The sequence below is a fragment of the Panthera leo genome, chromosome A1, assembly GCF_018350215.1.
Source record: "Panthera leo isolate Ple1 chromosome A1, P.leo_Ple1_pat1.1, whole genome shotgun sequence".
Classification (NCBI taxonomy): domain Eukaryota; kingdom Metazoa; phylum Chordata; class Mammalia; order Carnivora; family Felidae; genus Panthera; species Panthera leo.
In genome coordinates this window covers 209000460-209018723 of record NC_056679.1, presented here as the reverse complement: position 1 = coordinate 209018723, position 18264 = coordinate 209000460, and the positions used below count along the sequence as shown (strand labels likewise).

The 18264-nt window shown below is 37.6% G+C and overlaps 1 protein-coding gene and 1 non-coding gene across 2 annotated transcripts in view; both read right to left on the bottom strand.

Annotated features, from left to right (window-relative positions):
* NUP155 (nucleoporin 155) overlaps positions 1 to 18264 on the bottom strand; it is a 71892-nt gene that overhangs the window by 16673 nt on the left and 36955 nt on the right. The window contains exons 20-23 of the mRNA XM_042951774.1: positions 17847 to 17962; positions 8375 to 8472; positions 5229 to 5359; positions 294 to 485 (exon numbers count right to left, since the gene is read on the bottom strand). Coding sequence (XP_042807708.1) covers positions 294 to 485; positions 5229 to 5359; positions 8375 to 8472; positions 17847 to 17962 — 537 coding nt within the window. The remainder of the gene's footprint in view (positions 1 to 293; positions 486 to 5228; positions 5360 to 8374; positions 8473 to 17846; positions 17963 to 18264) is intronic.
* Positions 16719 to 16847, bottom strand: LOC122202995. Its single transcript, XR_006195010.1, has one exon. It is a non-coding gene; the product is annotated as a small nucleolar RNA SNORA30/SNORA37 family (small nucleolar RNA).

The window sequence follows — 18264 nt, the reverse complement described above, 5'->3', positions numbered from 1 at the left end:
GTTTTAGTGATTTTTAATTTCTAAGGAGAAACATTACTTAACCATTTAAAAATATATGCTCTAGAAATGCTATCAAAATTCTTTATGAAAAACTTAAATATACAAGGATTTTAAGAAATGATATATTCCGATCCCTTATGCACAAAGACTCTGAGGCCAGGAGAGGTTAAGAGACCTACCCAAGGGACTTCATATGTTAAGTAAAAGACGGTTCCCGATTCCAGTTCTAGTGGGTTTTTCATACCATGAAACCTCCTGTAAGAAATACTAATATAGCTACTAAAGCATCATACCTTAGAGCAAACTGCGTCATCAGTGCTATACAGAAGGGGGCAGATGTCCTGTAAGTGTAAGCTAATGCCATCAACAGCAGCATTATCTCTGATGTAGCAGTTGATAAGAGAAGCAATTAATGCCCCAGTCAGTTCCTTGTCCCTGATGACCAGATCTTTAAATGTGGTGATTTTCAGTTGCTCCTGAAATTCCTAGAAGTATGAGAAAAATCTTTTTCTATCACAGAGGAATATCCTTTTTCCACCCAGAATAAAATTTCCTTAATAATTAATAAATTAACCAAGACATTAATAGATTCTTTTTTTTTTTTTTTTTTTTTTTAACACTTATTCATTCTTGAGAGACAGAGCATGAGCAGGGGTGGAGCAGAGAGAGAGAGGAAGACAGAATCTGAAGCAGGCTCCAGGCTCCGAGCTGTCAGCAAAGAGCCCTACGCGGGGCTCTAACTCACTGACTGTGAGATCACGACCTGAGCCAAAGTCGGACGACCTGAGCCAAAGTCGGATGCTCAACAGACTGAGCCACCTAAGTGCCCCGACATTAATAGACTCTTTAATTAAAAAGAGAAGATATACTATACAGACCAACCCATTTTTGCAAATTTTCACAGAATCATACAGAGTTGAAGAACCCATGGTGTGACCAGTCCAAATATCTCAATTTACAAATGAGCAAAGTAAAACCTAAGCAGAACCAAAATTAGAGACAGGTCTCCCGATTTTAGTCATAACCAGGAAAGAATAATCACTTAGCTATATTAAAAAATCTTGGGCTTATGTTTATTTTTCCTTAATGTTAGAATTCTATTTAAAGCCTTCCAGCATGGGAGTTTGATCTCATTTTGAACAAATCTGCTTATTAAAGCTGAGCTCTATAGTACTGTGATGATTTATGCTATAGTAAAATATTCTGTTTAATGTTTATTTATTTTTGAGAGTGAGAGACAGTGTGAGGGGGTGGGGCAGAAAGAGAGGGAGATACAGAATCCAAAGCAGGCTGTCCGCACGGAGATACAGAACCCAAAGCAGGCTGTCCGCACAGAGCCCGACACAGGGCTCAAACTCACGGACCATGATATCATGACCTGAGCCAGAGCTGGACGCTTAACCGACTCAGCCACCCAAGCGCTCCTGTCAAATATTCTGTTGAATGCTTTACTACTATTTCTTTTTTCTAAAATTTCTGCTCAAATCCAATCTACGTTCCAATTTTTTGAACTAATACTTAATTTGCATTCCTTGAACATAAATCCATGATGTGAGGAAGGAAGCTTTGAAGATGGATCACGAAAAAGACATCGAGCCTTAAAATTTACCGACATTATGTTTACCACCCAATAAAACTAAAAATTAATCTACCTGGCATAGAAAAAAATGGCTTTCATAGTTAAACACATTTGCTTGAGTTTTTGAAAGGCAAAAAAAGTACAAAAAACAAACAAAACCATTAACAAAACTATGCACTGGACACTACTGGAAAGAATGAGGGGAATTGCCTTTTAACTTTGAAAATTGGTACTCAAAAGTCAAGAATTAAACATTTCAGGATAACTAAATAGACTAGAGGATAAGGGAAAATTTTTTTAAAAAGGTTTATTTATTTTGTGTATGAGAGAGAGAGAGAGAGAGAGAGAGTGAGTGTGAGAGCATGTGAGCAGGGGAGGGGCAGAGAGAGAGAGAGAGAGAGAGAGAGAGAGAGAGAGAGAGAGAGAGAATCCCAAGCAGGCTCTGCTCAGGGCTTGATCTCATGAACTGTGAGCCTAAATCAAGAATCAAGAGTTTGATGTTTAGCCAACTGAGTCACCTAAGCGCCCCAAGGGATTTTTTTTGTTGTTATTTATTTTGAGAGGGAGGGAGAGCAAGCAAACGTGCAAGTGGGGCAGGGGTAGAGAGAGAGGGAGAGGGAGAATCCCAAGCAGGCTCCATGCTGCGGGGCTGGATCCCACAACTATGAGATCTTGACCTGAGCTAAAATCAAGAGCTGGATGCTTAAATGACTGAGCCACCTAGGAGCCCAGGAAAAAAAATTTTTTTTCATAGGAGTACAGTGATTAAGTATGGAAGAAATCACACATTGAGAAAATGATCACTTTATAATCCTAAAAGAAATAATTGATTCAGATAATGATTCATCAAACGGTTGATGAAAGTTGGATGGGGAATTTCACACTGGCAGTACCTAAATCCAGTCATCAATCTTAGTATCACTAAAAGTGGGACAACAGTATCACCAAAAGGGTACAATTAAACCTCTGTGTCTCCTAATAATACAATCTGACACACTAACCATTTCATACGAAGTATTCTTTTCATCCTCAAATAAACTGACCTGAATTTAATCAAGGCTCTGTAGACTTAAGTTCCATTTTACAGAAAATACAGGAAACAGAGGGACAAGTTCACTCCAAGGAAGAAAAGATAACTTCAGAATGTTAAACATTCTTCGACCAATAACCTGATTCCTTCCTGGCAATAGCAAGGGAAAAAGAAAGGAAAATGGCTCTGGACTGGCAGAGATTTAAGAGAAATAACAATCAAATTCAACAAGCGAACCAACTGTTTAGATTTTGATTTGAAAGACTCAATCTGTAAAAAGATATTTTTAAGACAGAGAACTTTCATTGTTTTATCAAAAAACCATATATATATACATATATATATATATATACATGTATATATATATATTTTTTTAAGTAGGCTCCATGCCCAAGCGGGGGGGGGGGGGGGGTGTTGAACTCATGACCCTGTGATTAAGACCTATGCTGAGATCAAGAGTCAGATGTTTACCCAACTGACTGAGCCACCTAGGTGTCACTATTGTTAATACTGCTAAATATGATAATAAAATTGTTATTCAAAGAAACGTCCACCTTTTATTTTTATTTTTTAGAGAGAGAGAAAGAGAACGTGAAAAGTGGAGGAATCCCAAGCAGGCTCCACTCTCTCAGCATGGAGCCCGACTTGGGGCATGATCCCATGAACTGTGAGATCATGACCTGAGCCAAAATGAAAAGTTGGATGTTCAACTGGCTGAGCCACCCAGGTGCCCTAAAGAAATGTCCCTTTAAAATTTTTATTTTATTAAAAAATTTATTTATTATTTTTTTCAGGCAAACTGCCACATACAAATACAGGGCCTCATTTGGATGTCTGGAACCTTGGAAGCTTGACTCACCTACTTCTCCTACAAATGGACCTTGAGAGCTTGTTTGGAGATTTTAGTAGGGGAGCACAGCTATTCATATACCCTTGACCAAAGAATAGTCCTCCTCTATCAGGGAAGATCATCTTCTGAGCACACAGCTTTGAAAGGAAAGACATGGAATGTTGAGTGAAGAATAGGACACTTGCTTAGCCAGTCAGATAGGCCAAGTCAACAGTGGTGATCAATGGGGCTGACAGATGTCACAGCCAGGTCGCTCTTGCATCCCACCATTTTTTAGAAATACATAGTAGGCATGCCTGTGTGGCTTGGTTGGTTGAGCGTCCAACTCTTGATTTCGGCTCAGGTCATGATCTCATGGTTCGTGGGATCGAGCCCTGTATCAGGCTCTGCACTGACAGTGATAAGACTGTTTGGAATGTTCTCTCTCTGTCCCTCCCCTGTGCTTGCACACTCCTCAAAATAAATAACTAAGCATTAAAAAAAGGAACTATACAGTAAAGTATACAGACATGAAATGACACGATGACTAGGATCATCCTTAAAGTAATTCAGTAAAGAAAATAGAGAACAGACTAATGAGAGTTGATAAAATCTTGAAAATGCTGAATACAAGTAAAGTGTATATGGGGACTGTAATGTAGTATTTATTCTTGTGTATGTTTAGAGATGTTCACAGATGTTCACAATTAGGGGTGCCTGGCTGGCTCAGAAGGTAGAGCATGTGACTCCTGATCTCAGGGTCATGAGTTCAAGCAGGTGTGCAGCCTACTTAAAAAAAAAAAAAAAAATAGAAATGTTCACAATTAGAACATAGATAGGAATACATTCCCCCCAGTGGAATGCCTAACATTTATATAAATGCAAATTACCATTATACTTAAAAAGGATTCAAATGAGGACAGCAAAAGAAATATGAACCATTCATTTCTTACAATGGTAAACACCTTTCTTTAAACAGAATGTTTAGAGGCGCGTGGATGGCTCAGTCGGTTAAGGGTCTGACTTTAGCTCAGGTCAGGATCTCATGGTTCATGGGTTTAAGCTCCACACTGGGCTCTGTCCTGACAGCTCAGAGTCTGGAGCCTACTTTGAATTCTCTGTCTCTCTCTCAAAAATAAACATTAAAAAGAAAATTAAAAAAAAAAGAACATTTAACTCATTGGACTCTTTGAAATTACATGCAAAAATTTTATGTATGTGTCTGTATGCATTCTTTGAGGGTGGGGAGAGTTTTGATCAGACTGCCAAAAGGATCTGAAGTCCAAATAAAGGTTATAATCTATTTAAAAAGATATTTTTAGGGTGTCTGGGTGGCTCAGTTGATTAAGTGTCTGACTTCGGCTCAGGTCATGATCTCACGGTTCATGAGTTCAAGGCTCTGTGCTGACAGCTCAGGGCCTGGAGCCTGCTTCAGATTTTCTGTCTCCCCCCCTCTCTCCACCTCCCCCAATCATGCTCTCTCTCTCTCTCTCTCTCTCTCTCTCTCTCTCGAAAATAAATAAACATTAAAAAAAAAATCTTTGGTAAAGATTTTATTCACATACCAAGATAAAGTTCTCACGTATTGTAAAAACTTACAGTTTTGACCAAGTGGATCCCCCAAGTTTTCATGCTTTAGTGCAATCTTCCTATAACATACTGTCATCATAACCTAAATACTTCCGAAAATAACCCCCTCTCAAACCCAAGTGTAAGACTAAAGCTCACTCAAAAGAAAACAAATAAGCATAGTATTAACAGTATGATCTTAAGGGGAAAAAAAATCCTACCTTCTGAAGTTCTCCTACAATGACAGTGAACTGATGTTCACAAAGAAGTTTCCATAAAGCCAGAGCCTGGTATGATTTTCGAACCAACTGCTGGATTGCCTGAAGTGAAACCTTTTCACTCAGCTGAGCCTCTAATTACAAAACACAACTAATGAAGTTTTAAAAAATGACATAGTTCATTTTAAAGTAAGGCAACACTTTAACATCAATAAAAACAACTACAGTTAAAGGTGAAATCCTCATTGTTCTCCTCCCTCCCCTTATCATAGGCAACCATGATCATGACTTGTTGAATTCATGATTTTACGTTGTCATTATGTATATGTGCTTCTGTGTGCATGTGTGTACACATAAACGACAAAAACACTGCAGTTTCTAAACAATTCACACTGATGCTTTTTCCATCCACTTGCATTTTCACAGGCTATCTATATTAAAAAACATAAATCTAGTATTACTAGATGTTCTATCATGTAAGTATACCACAGTTGGGTCCATCTTCCTCCTTAAGGATATTTATATTCCCATGCTTTGCTATTAAAACAATAGTGTAATAAACATCCTTAAGAAAGGTCTCTGGAAAGCACAGTCAGATTTTTCTAGGATTATGTTGTTTAAACCCTGGATTAAGATAAACTGGCAAAAAACCAATAAAGATAAATTGGTGATCCTGAAACCAATATTGCACTGTATGTTAACCAAAATTTTAAAAATAAATAACACACACACACACACAGAGTAAGACAAACTGGTGAGCCATGAAACCAGTCAGGCATGATAGCTTTTTTTCTCTTAAAAAGAAATAGGGGGAAAAAAAAAAGGAAACAATAAAAAAGAAAAGAAATATTAGAGTATAAAACAGGTAGTTATTTCCTACAGTTTTGTTTCAGTTGGGTGTGTATGCTTTCAAACATCAGGGTCATAATGTAAAATTATTTCTCACTGTGGGGAAAAAAGTCTCATAAAGACTGCTTTATGATGTATCCTTAGAAGTGAAACTGCTGGCTTTGAATATATACATTTTCAGCTTTTATAGGATATGATCAAAATGATCTCCAAATAGTCATTTCAGTATACACTCCTAACAATTTGAATCCTCCCTTTTGTTTAAACCCTTACCAATGTTTGGTACTGTCAGGCTTAAGGCCTTAGTGAAATACCAACAGCAATGATGAAAAAAACATACAAAATAGTAAATAGAAAACAGATTTAGCAAGAACAAAAGTAAATGGCTGGGTCTCAATTAGCAAAGTTCTATCAGTCAGAATAAGTGGCTCAAACAATATAAAATTAAAAAAACTTTAAAAAAACTTTAAAAAAACTGCATGGCAGGCCAAATATAAATAATTATTTATAATTATTCCAATTTTTTTCTGGAATAATTGATGATTATAAGAAGTTTCCCATTCCCTTGTTCTTAGTTGTTACTATTTATAACAGACCAAAAAAAAGTTCAATTCACATTTTTAACTCTAGAAAAATGTGTTACTAATCAAGATGTGAAGAAACTGAAACACTTTGTGCACTACTAGTAGAAATGTAAAATGGTGCATGGAAAACAGTATTGTGGTGCCTCAAAAGGTAAAAACAGAATACCATATGATCTGCTATGACCACGTTCATAGCAGAATTGTTCACAATGCCTCAGAGATGCAAGCAACCCAGTGTCCACCACCAACGGATGAATGGATCAACAAAGTATGGTATAGGTATTCTCTGCTTTTTGAAAGTTCATGTTACATCACTGTGCTTCTATGAAAGACCTACATTACTACCTCATATCATTAACTGAAAGAAATTCAAAGAGGATTTTCGCTTTCATGGAAAAAAACCCCAAAACAGCATTCATTGTTGGTTTTGCAGTGAGCCATTACAGAAGCAGCATGCACCCCTCCAAGCACCCTCCCCAGAAACCACACGCAGCATCTCAGCGTTAAACCGCCATAGCTTTGAAATGTGTCTCTGGGCATCTGTGTTTTATTTCTAAATGTGTCCTAAGGTGGGGCGCCTGGCTGGCTCAGTCAGAAAAGCCTGATACTCTGGGGCACCAGGGTGGCTCAGTCGGTTAAGCCTCCGACTTCGGCTCAGGTTGTGATCTCGTGGTCCATGAGTTCGAGCCCCATGTAGGGCTCTGTGCTGACAGCTCAGAGCCTAGAGCCTGCTTTGGATTCTGTGTCTCCCATTCTTTTTGCCCCTCCCCTACTCATGCTCTGTCTCTCTGTCAAAAATAAACATTAAAAAAAGAAAAAAAGAAAAGAAAAGCCTGATACTCTTGATCTTGGGGTGGTGAGTTTGAGCCCCAAGATGGGTGTAGAGATTACTAAAATAAGTAAACTTAAAAAAAATGTGTCTTAACGAACAGAAAAGCCTAAGAAAGGTTATTTTTTGTGTCTGGGAATGCTCAAAAACTTTTCCACATCAATGAATGGTAATTGCTTCTTCACTTTATGCCGTTTAGCTTATGAAAGGTTTCCCAGGAACACTCCACTTTCAGGGAGCAGGGGAAACCTATATAGACATACAGTGAAATAACATTAAGTCTTAAAAAGAAAGGAAATTCTAACGCATGCTACAACACGGATGAACTCTGAAGACGTTAATTATGCTAGCTGAAATAAACCAGTTGCAAAGCTGATCGCTGTATAATTCCACTTATAGGAGGTATATAAGGTACTCAAATTCAGAGAGGAAAAACAAAAATGATGGCTGTTAGGGGCTGGGGCAGGGGAAATTGCTTCATGAGTACAGAGTTCTACTATAGGAGGATGGAAAAAATTCTGGAGATGGATAGTGGTGACCTCTGCACAACAGTGTGAATGTACTGAATGCCAATGAACTGTATATTTAAAAATGGTTAAAATGGTAAATTTTATGTCTATTTTACAATTAAAAACTCATTAAACAAAGGTGTGTATAATGTTCTCTAGTAAAGGAAAGGAAAAAAAATTAATGGGTTGAAAGTTATGGAAATACAAGAGATCCATATTGTCCCACTTTTCCCAACCATACTGATGTTATTTTAATAAAAAATATTTGGGTTACCAAAAAACTAAATCTTATTGAGAGATGTCCACTGTTTTCTATTCACTGAATAGAACTCTTTATTGGGGGCATGTTCAGTTAACTGATCAGAAGGAATAACTTACCATGAAACTTCCTCTGCAGCTCCTGCTGCATTTGCTGGGTATTTCCATTTTCAGGACGCATGAATCCTATCAGCCTCTGCTGCACTTTGGCAGTTGTACTAAAACAGAAATTCCAGAATTTGTGTTTTCAACAGCTTTACTGAGATAAAATTCAACCATTTAAAGTACACAATTTAGTTTTTCAAAATATACCCATAGGGTTGTGCAACTGTCACCACAGTCTAATTTTAGAATATTTTCACCCACTCCCTATTAGTAGTCAATCTCCATCTCTCCTACTCCTACCCTAAGTAATTGCTAATCTACTTTGTCTCTGTAAGATTGCCTGTTCTGGTTATTTCACACAAATGAACTAGAATACACTATAAATATTCTTTTCTTCTGTAGAATAGTGAAATAATCACTGACAAATCAATGATAATGATGTGAAACTGAAGCATTTTAATCTCCGAGATGCTTAAAGTTCCACTGAGAATAGATGGATAATAAATAATAGCTTCCTTTTATTGAACACTTGTTTTGCCTCCACCAATGATTTAATACTCCCAATTCTATAAGGTAAATATTATTAAGAATACCATTTTACATACTACCTAAAGCACTCTACATATTCAATGCAATCCCTATCAAAATAACACCAGCATTCTTCACAGAGCTAGAACAAACAATCCTAAAATTTGTATGGAATCAGTAAAGACCCCAAATAGCCAAAGCAATCTTGAAAAAGAAAACCAAAGCAGGAGACATCACAATCCGAGACTCCAAGCTGAATTACAAAGCTGTAATCATCAAGACAGTATGGTACTGGCACAAAAACAGACACTCAGATCAATGGAACAGAAAAGAGAACCCAGCAATGGATCCACAAACGTATGGCCGACTAATCTTTGACAAAGCAGGAAAGAATATCCAATGGAATAAAGACAGTCTCTTCAGCAAGTGGTGCTGGGAAAACTGGACAACGGCATGCAGAAGAATGAACCTGGACCACTTTCTTACACCATACACAAAAATAAACTCAAAATGGATGAAAGACCTCAATGTAAGACAGGAAGCCATCAAAATCCTCAAGGAGAAAGCAGGCAAAAACCTCTTTGATCTTGCCCGCAGCAACTTCTTACCCAACACATCTCCAGAGGCAAGGGAAACAAAGCAAAAATGAACTACTGGGACCTCATCAAAATAAAAAGCTTCTGCACAGCGAAGGAAACAATCAGCAAAACTAAAAGGCAACTGACTGAATGGGAGAAGATATTTGCAAACAACATATCAGACAAAGGGTTAGTATCCAAAATCTATAAAGAACTTCTCAAACTCCACACCCAAAAAACAAATAATCCAGCAAAGAAATGGGAAAAAGACATGAATTGACACTTTTCCAAAGAAGACATCCAGATGGCCAACAGACACATGAAAAAAATGCTCAACATCACTCATCATCAGGGAAATACAAATCAAAACCACAATGAGATACCACCTCACACCTGTCAGAATGACTAACATTAACAATTCAGGCAACAACAGATGTTGGCAAGGATGCAGAGAAAGAGGATCTGTTTTGCACTGCTGGTGGGAATGCAAACTGGTGCAGCCACTCTGGAAAACTGTCTGGAGGTTCCTCAAAAAACTAAAAATAGAACTACCCTACGACCCAGCAATTGCACTACTAGGCATTTATCCAAGGGATACAGGTGTGCTGTTTCGAAGGGACACATGCAGTCCAAGGTTTATAGCAGCACTAGCAACAATAGCCAAAGTACGGAAAGAGCCCGTGTGTGTGTGTGTGTGTGTGTGTGTGTGTGTGTGTGTGTATGTATGTATACACACACACACACACACACACACACACACAACAGAGTATTACTCAGCAATCAAAAATAATGAAATCTTGCCATCCAACTACACATATGGAACTAGAGGGTATTATGCTAAGTGAAATTAGCCAGAGAAAGATAAATATCATACGACTTCACTCATATGAGGACTTTAAGATACAAAACAGATGAACATAAGGGAAGGGAAAGAAAAATAATATAAAAACAGGGAGGGGGATAAAACATAAGAGACTCTTAAATATGGAGAACAAACAGAGGGTTGCTGGAGGGGTTGTGGGAGGGAGGATAGGCTAAATGGACAAGGAGCACTAAGGAATCTACTCCTGAAATCATTGTTGTACTATATGCTAACTAACTTGGATGTAAATTAAAAAAACTAATTACTTAAAAAAAAAAAAAGAATCCCATTTTACAGATGAAAAAACATCAAGACAAAAGCAAAAAGCAAAGAACCTACTGTAAGGTAATACTAGCACTGAGAGAAATGAGCAGATAAGAGCATTTGGGGCTCGTTTCATGAAGAATCTGATACTTCAGCTCTTAATGTAACTTCAGGGGATGTGAAGAAAAGAATGATGAACTTTCAGGAGAAATTTTTGTTTGACAACTGATAGAGACAATAGATTTCATATTAAAAAAATTTTTGGAAAGCTAAAAAAAAGATTTTAACTTCAAAAGTATATGACTATTGAAACTATGGTAGGTATAATGTAGGATGAAGCAAATGATTATGTCAATATTAATAGAAAATAAGATTTTTAGGGAAAAAGCAATACAAAAATAAAAGAAATGGAGCAAAACCCTGTAATTTTAAACCTTTCACAACAGTACAAACTCGCAATTTTATTAGAAAATACAGAAAAAACAACATACAGCATGACTAGTAGCAAAGAACACCTCTAGCTATAATGCTTAACACCCTTTCCTACCAAAAGAAATCAGGGTTCCCTGGAGAAATGGCTGATTCCAGATAGAGGACAGGAATTGTACCAAATGAACCTAGAACATCTTGTCATATTAGGAAGCAAAGAAGTTACCAAAGAAAACTCAAAATACTGACAGAAAACTGTCAAAACTCAAGCAGACTGAAGAGGCAAAACATTGGGACATCTGCATTACAAAAACAATCTGCAGTGAATGAAACACGCTAAATACATTTAAAACCATGTATTCATAACGGTTATTAATAAAAACCTTGACTGATGGCACCAGCCTAGATGGAGTAAGCCTGCTACAGCCTCTTTCACTGACTACAAAACCGAAAACCCTGGATGGAATACAAAGAGCAACTACTCACTGAGGACTCTGAAAAGCCAGTTAAGTGCAAACAGACTTAGCTGGGAAGTCAAAACTCAAATGACAAGCCATTCATACTGGGATTTTCCTGTACTCCTTTATTTCGGCTTTGTTCAAAAGTGAACTAAGTTTCAAAAGTGTATGGACAAAACAAAACAAAACAAAACAAAACTGTATGGGCAGTAAATCTCCCAGGGAACATGCAGCAATGTCTGGAGACATTCTAACTGTCACAACTGGGGAGGACTATTGGTATCTAGTAAACAGAGGCCAAGGATACTCGTAAACATCCTATAACGCATAGGACAGTCCCCTCAATGAATAATTACCCAGTCCCCAGCGTCTTCAGTCCCGAGGCTGAGAAACCCCGGAACAGATAAACTGGGAAAAGGGGGCTTGTGGTCCCAAAAGTTTGAAGCAAATCAGTTCTTTCTCTTGATGACTTGCCCCAAAGGTACCACCATTTCCACAATACTATGACATCAAAGGAGTGAAAAATGAAAGGAAACACTAGCTTTCTATCCCGAGGACCAGTAAAAGGAGTTCCTGGGGGCTAGAGAATTGTGGGAAATCAGAACAAAAAGGGGCTGGAAAGGAGATCCCCTAAGTCTGTGCATGCTCAACACAATCTCTGGGCTCACCCCTGAAGCCATATATATATGGAACATACTCAAAGAAGCACAGCAAAGACTCGAAGAACTGAACTGAGATATAAACTACTGCACAAGTCCCAGAATAACCGAGAGGCTCATGCGTGGGACAGACCTAAAGAGTATAGCAACAGCTTTGAAAACTAAGCTGATACTGAAATCTGTGCTCACAGAATCCAAGGCAGAACCTGTGGTCTGAAGTTAAGTAGGCAGATTGCTTGCTGAAATAAACAAGACTGACATTCTCAAGGGGAATGATACATGCAACAACACGGATCAATCTCTGACTACAGAAAAGAAGCCAGAATCAATGTATATGACATATTAGAAAAGGCGAAGTAGAGGGGTAAAGAAGAGCTCATTTGTGGCCAGGCTTAGGGGTGAGAAAAGGGTATGAATACAAGAGAAAGCACAAGAGAACTTGGGGGCAGGATGGAACTGTTTTGTATTTTGGTTGTTACATGACACTACGCATCCACCAAAACTCTTAAAACCGCACACGGAAAAAGGGTAGATTTTACCACGTACCTTAAAGCCAAAACTGCTCATCTCTCAAGGCTGCTAGAAACCAATTCATTCTATTAATTTGGCAAATAAAGACAAAGAAGTAACCATTTATCCAGACTTTCCAAATAAAATGAATATCAGGGTAGCCAAATAACTGAAGGGAGGATTTAAAATAATTATTATGCAGGACATCAGTGCAGCAAGTGTGTCTCCTCTACCACACAGGGTGACTGGGCCGAGTTTAATCATATACCTTCTTCTATGTGAGGTAAACTGCTCACAAACAAGACGGTGGATTTGTTGCAGAGGACTACAGTAGGGGTCTACTGTTGCTGGTTATACTGCTCCTTAGCAAAATCCAGGTTATCATAACAAACATGAGGAAGGGGGAGTAGGCAGATTAGATGGGATCAACATAGCAGGGTAATCCACTGGAATACCCTATTGCTAATATAGGTCCTTCTTAGAGTCCACTGGCAACTTTAAGCTCTAACTGGGAACCCTAAGATCCAACTGCTAAGGGTTGGAGAGAGCGTTGGCAAAAAGTAAACAAAATGAACATCACATCTCATCTGGTTGGCCCTAGCATCCAGGCTCAGATTTCCTCCGAAACCAAATGATAGTACATTAAACAATGCAGGGGGTTGACATTGCTACAGTCTCCCAACTCACTTAAAGAGAAACCTCAGCTTCACTAGTGTGGCATGCTGAGAGTTGAAATCTAGCACTTGACCTAATTTCAGCTTCCTACCATATTCTTATCATATTCTGGGGCAAAATTAGCCATGAAACTGTCACAAGAATTTTTCTCACACAATGATCTGCTACTGAACACTGACAACAACTGCTGAGTAGATCTATACTGGTTATCTATACTAGTCAGTATATACCTTAATTTCTAAATATAGCCAGAAAAATATCACCAGATACAATGTATTTATTAGCTGGGAAAAGACAGACTATGCTGGGCAGTTGAAACCAACAGCCCCCAACGAAATAACTAATGTAGAAAATATGAAAAACTTGAAAAACAAATCCATTGTATTCTTAGTGAAATTTGGGATTCACATTAGAAATGTTAATTGCCATGAAAAAGGGAAAATAAAAGAGCTCTCAGAGTTAAAAATATAATGGCCAGAAAAAAAATTTATCAGAGAAACTGAACAGATGCTATTTAAAATATAATAAGTGATTGATGGAGAGCCTGGGTGGCTCAGTCAGTTAAGCATTCGACTTCGGCTCAGGTCATGATCTCAGTTTGTGGGTTTGAGTCCCGCATCGGGCTCTGTGCTGATAGCTCATAGCCTGGAGCCCGCTTCGGATTCTGTATCTCCCTCTTTCTCTTCCCTTCCCCTGTTCATGCTCTGTCTCTCTCTCAAAAGTAAATATTAAAACAAAAAAAAATTAAGTAAATAAATAAAATGTAATTAACAATTGAGAACATCAATGCTAGAAATTCTGTACTTTACAGAATGACCACCATTACAACAAAAGGAATGAAGGAAATTATGGAAGAAAAAAGAAGAAACAGAGGCTAGAACTAGGAGAGTTGATAGGATTTTCCAAAGAGAAGGGAAATGATCAGATAGTACATTAAAAAATAATAAAAGAAAATTCACCAAGGCTTAGAAGTCTAGTTCTAAATGCTCATTAAGGAAGTTTAGTTCTCAACACTCAGTGAAGAAAAACATAGTAAAGATGTTATGGAAAACTGCTAAATCTTCAGTAATAGAAATAGCATAAAAATTTTCAAAGTTAACACAAACCATTTACAGAGAAAAGAGAATCAGAAAGGTAATGCACTTTTCCTCTGCAATATTAAAATTTAGGAAGAAAATAGAACAAACTATACACAAAGATCTGAAAGAAAATGACTACGACCTTACAATTCCATACCCATTAGGCAATAAAAAGGAGTCAAGTACAGATTTATGCTGCAACACAGACCTTGAACATGAACCTCAAAATATGCTAAGCAAAAGAATCTAGATTCTAAATACCACAAGTTATATAATTCCATTTATATGACCTGTTAAAAATAGGCAAATTTACAGAGGTAGGATAGATTAATAATTGGGACTAAGAGGAGGAAATGACTGCAAATGGACAGGAGAAATGTCTTTGGGTTGAAGGAAATGTTCTAAAAATGGACTGTGGTGATGGTTGCACAATTTTTTTTTTTTTTTTTTAATGTTTATTTTTGAGAGAGAGAGTTTGAGCAGGACAGGAGCAGAGGGGGGGGGGGGGGGGGGGGGGGGGGGGAGACACAGAATCTAAAGCAGGCTCCAGGCTCTGAGCTGTCAGCACAGAGCCCAACATGGGGCTCAAATTCACGAACTGTGAGATCATGACTGAGCCGAAGTTGGACGCTCAACCGACTGAGCCACCCAGGTGCCCCGATTGCACAATTCTATATATTTACTAATAGTTGTTGAACCAAACATTTAAAATAAGTGAATTTTGTGGCATATAAATTACATCTTAAGAAGCTATTAAAAAATACTCAGTGAGACTAATGTTGCAGACATGAAGGATATTGGTTGAAATTAGGAAATTTGTTAATAAAGGAAAAAAATACAATCATCTCTGCAAAATGCAGACATCTGACAAACTCCAATACTCATTTTATATGAATATTCAATAAAACAGAAATGGATGAATACTTTCTTAGTATGATAAATTGTATCTGTGCAGGCATCTTCTTTAATGGGGAAACATTACAAGCTTTCCCACTAAGTCAGGAATAAGATCTGGATGCCCACTTTATCTCCACCATTGTTTAACACTGTGTTGGACACATTAACTTACATAGGCAAGAGAAAGCAACTACGGATAGACAGGAAAAAGGTAAAACTATCTCTATTTGCAGATGACAGGATTACATATTTAAAAAATCCAAAAAACTCAGCGAGAAAACTACTAACTAAAGAGAAATTAGTAAAGGTGCAGGGTATAAAATTAACAGACATTTGCAGTTATAACTGTAAAGTTCAATACACTAAGGAACTATTAAAAGAAGAACATAATGTGAAAAAACAAAACAAATAAACAACAACAACAAAAGCACCTTACAACTAAAATTCCAGATAATTTCCAGGAAGGATAGTGGTGGAGGGCAGGGGAAAAAAGAAAGATTAATAGCTTCTGTCCAATTATTAATGCTGACAGACGTGTATTTTTCAGAATTTAAAACTAACTACCAGAGAAAGAAAATCATATATAAAACTTCTAAGTCTGTGTTTGGGGTAGGGAGAGGTCTGATCAATACAGTAAAATAAGGGGATGGGAAAGGAAAGAAAAACAAACAGAAAACACAACAAAAAGCACAAATTAAGGATGTGAGAATAAGATCAAACATATAACGAATGCCAACTACAAGGGAAGAAGTTAAATTATCCTATTAAAAGATAAAGACTCTTAAACTAAGTTAACAGAAGAGGGAAGAAATCAATTTGTATGGAAGATATAATTTAGGGTGCCTGGGTGGCTCAGGTCATAATCTCACGGTTCATGAGCTCAAGCCCCAGATTGGGCTCTGTGCTGACAGTGCAGAGCCTGCTTTGGATCCTCTGTGCCCCGCCTCCCCCCCTGCCAGCCGGCTCTCCCCTGCTCGTGTTCCTGCACTCTTCCTCTCTCAAAAATGAATAAACATTAAAAAAAAAAAAAAAAAGATATACGTTAAAGTGTTCCAAAGGTTAATATTAAAGAAAATTGGTATAATTTTCTCATGAGACAATACTGCATACCAACATTTTAAAAAGCCCTCATACCCAATTCTACTTGCCAAAAAATTCATCTGAAAATTACTAAACAAGTACACAAACACCTATAAATAATGGAAAAATACGAAGCCAATATAAAAATAATTTATTCCACTGATTTGGAATGTTCTAAAAGATACACTAAGTATATACAATGTTTCATAAAAGTATTCCTAGTTAGACTCTATTTGCAGATTTATCTATTTTTATCTATCTATCTATCTAGGGAGAAGACCTAAGGTTAGAACAGCAGGAGAAAATGTACAATGTTGAATATGATGTCACAGAACAGTCTCTCTGTCCCACTGAGTGACAGCTGCCACTGGCATAGTCCCAGGGCAAGGATGCAATCAAGGGTTTTCTTTCAGCACCAGCTACCAAATCCAGGCCCCACTGTCTGGGGGAGGACCTGTGAAAGTGCTATGTTTGCAACATAGTTTTAAAGAAATGCACAGTGAGATATTTTATGAGTATCAAGATATTTTATGTTATACTTCAGATCATAAATTTTCTGGGCAGTGAAATTTTTTACAACAAACCCATTTCTATAATTTAAAAAAAGCTCATCCTAAACATGTCCACACAAAAACTTTTACAGGTATGTTCACATCACCCTTATTCATAACAACCAAAAAGCTTCACAACCAAATGAGCATCACCTGATGAAATGAAAAATGAAACAAAGAGTACTGATACACACTAAAACATGTGAACCTTGAAAACAGAATAAAAGAACGAAGCCAGAAACAAAAGTCCACACATTTGCACTTATATAAAAGACCCAGAATATGGCAGACGGAATATGGCAGACGCATAGAGACAGATCAGTGGTTGCCAGGGGCTGGAAGAGCTATGGACCGAGTGTGTCGGTCCATACGGGGAGAGCTATGGACCGAGTGTGTCTCACCAGATTCCCACCTGACGGCATTAGGATGTAGGCCTTCGGGGTAATTAGGTTTAGATGGGGTCACAACAGTGAAGCCCCCACGATGACATTAGCACCCTTAGAAGAAGAGACCAGAGAACCTGTCACCTCGTTTTCTCTCTGCCATGTGAGGACACACAAAGAAAACAGTTATCTGTAAACCAGGAGGAGGGTCCTCACCAGAACCCAACCATGCTGGCACTGTGATCTCAGACTTGCAGCCCCCAGAACTGTGAGAAATAAATGATTGTTGTTTAAGCCATTCTATGGTACTACTGTTACTGCAGCCTAAGACAGGGAGTGATTGCTAATGGGTTAAGAGTTTCTTTCCGGGGTGATGAAAATGTTCTGGAATTAGATAGTGGTGATAATTGTATAACCTCATAAATATACTAAAAACCACTGAACTAAACATTTAAAAGAATGAATTTCATAACATGTGAACTATATCTTGGAGAAAAAAGGGAAAATGAGTAAATAAATCTTATTTATTCTTACTTTGGATTTCCTAATGGTCCTCCTGCAAATTGGGAGTTTCTGTCTAGAAATTCTTGCAAACCTTTTAGTTCTTGTAGCACTGACTCCAGCAGCTGGGAGGGAACGCTACTTTCAATCTGTAAGGAAAAAAAGTATTTTCCAAAGTTTTAAAACACTGAAAAAGTATATATGTAAAACACATACTTTTATATCTGTAACTCAATGTAAACTTTCAATTTTGAAGTATCCTATCTTCAAAAACGTAATTATTTATCAATTTATGCTTCATGACCAGAATAAAGGGTTAGATACCACATCCCTCCTGTCCTGCTCTGATTTGATTTAGGTATAATTTACAGACAGTAAAATCAGTACACCTTAAACAAACATCTTGATAGCTTTTTACGTTTTTAATACAGTCACTGCCCAGACCACAATA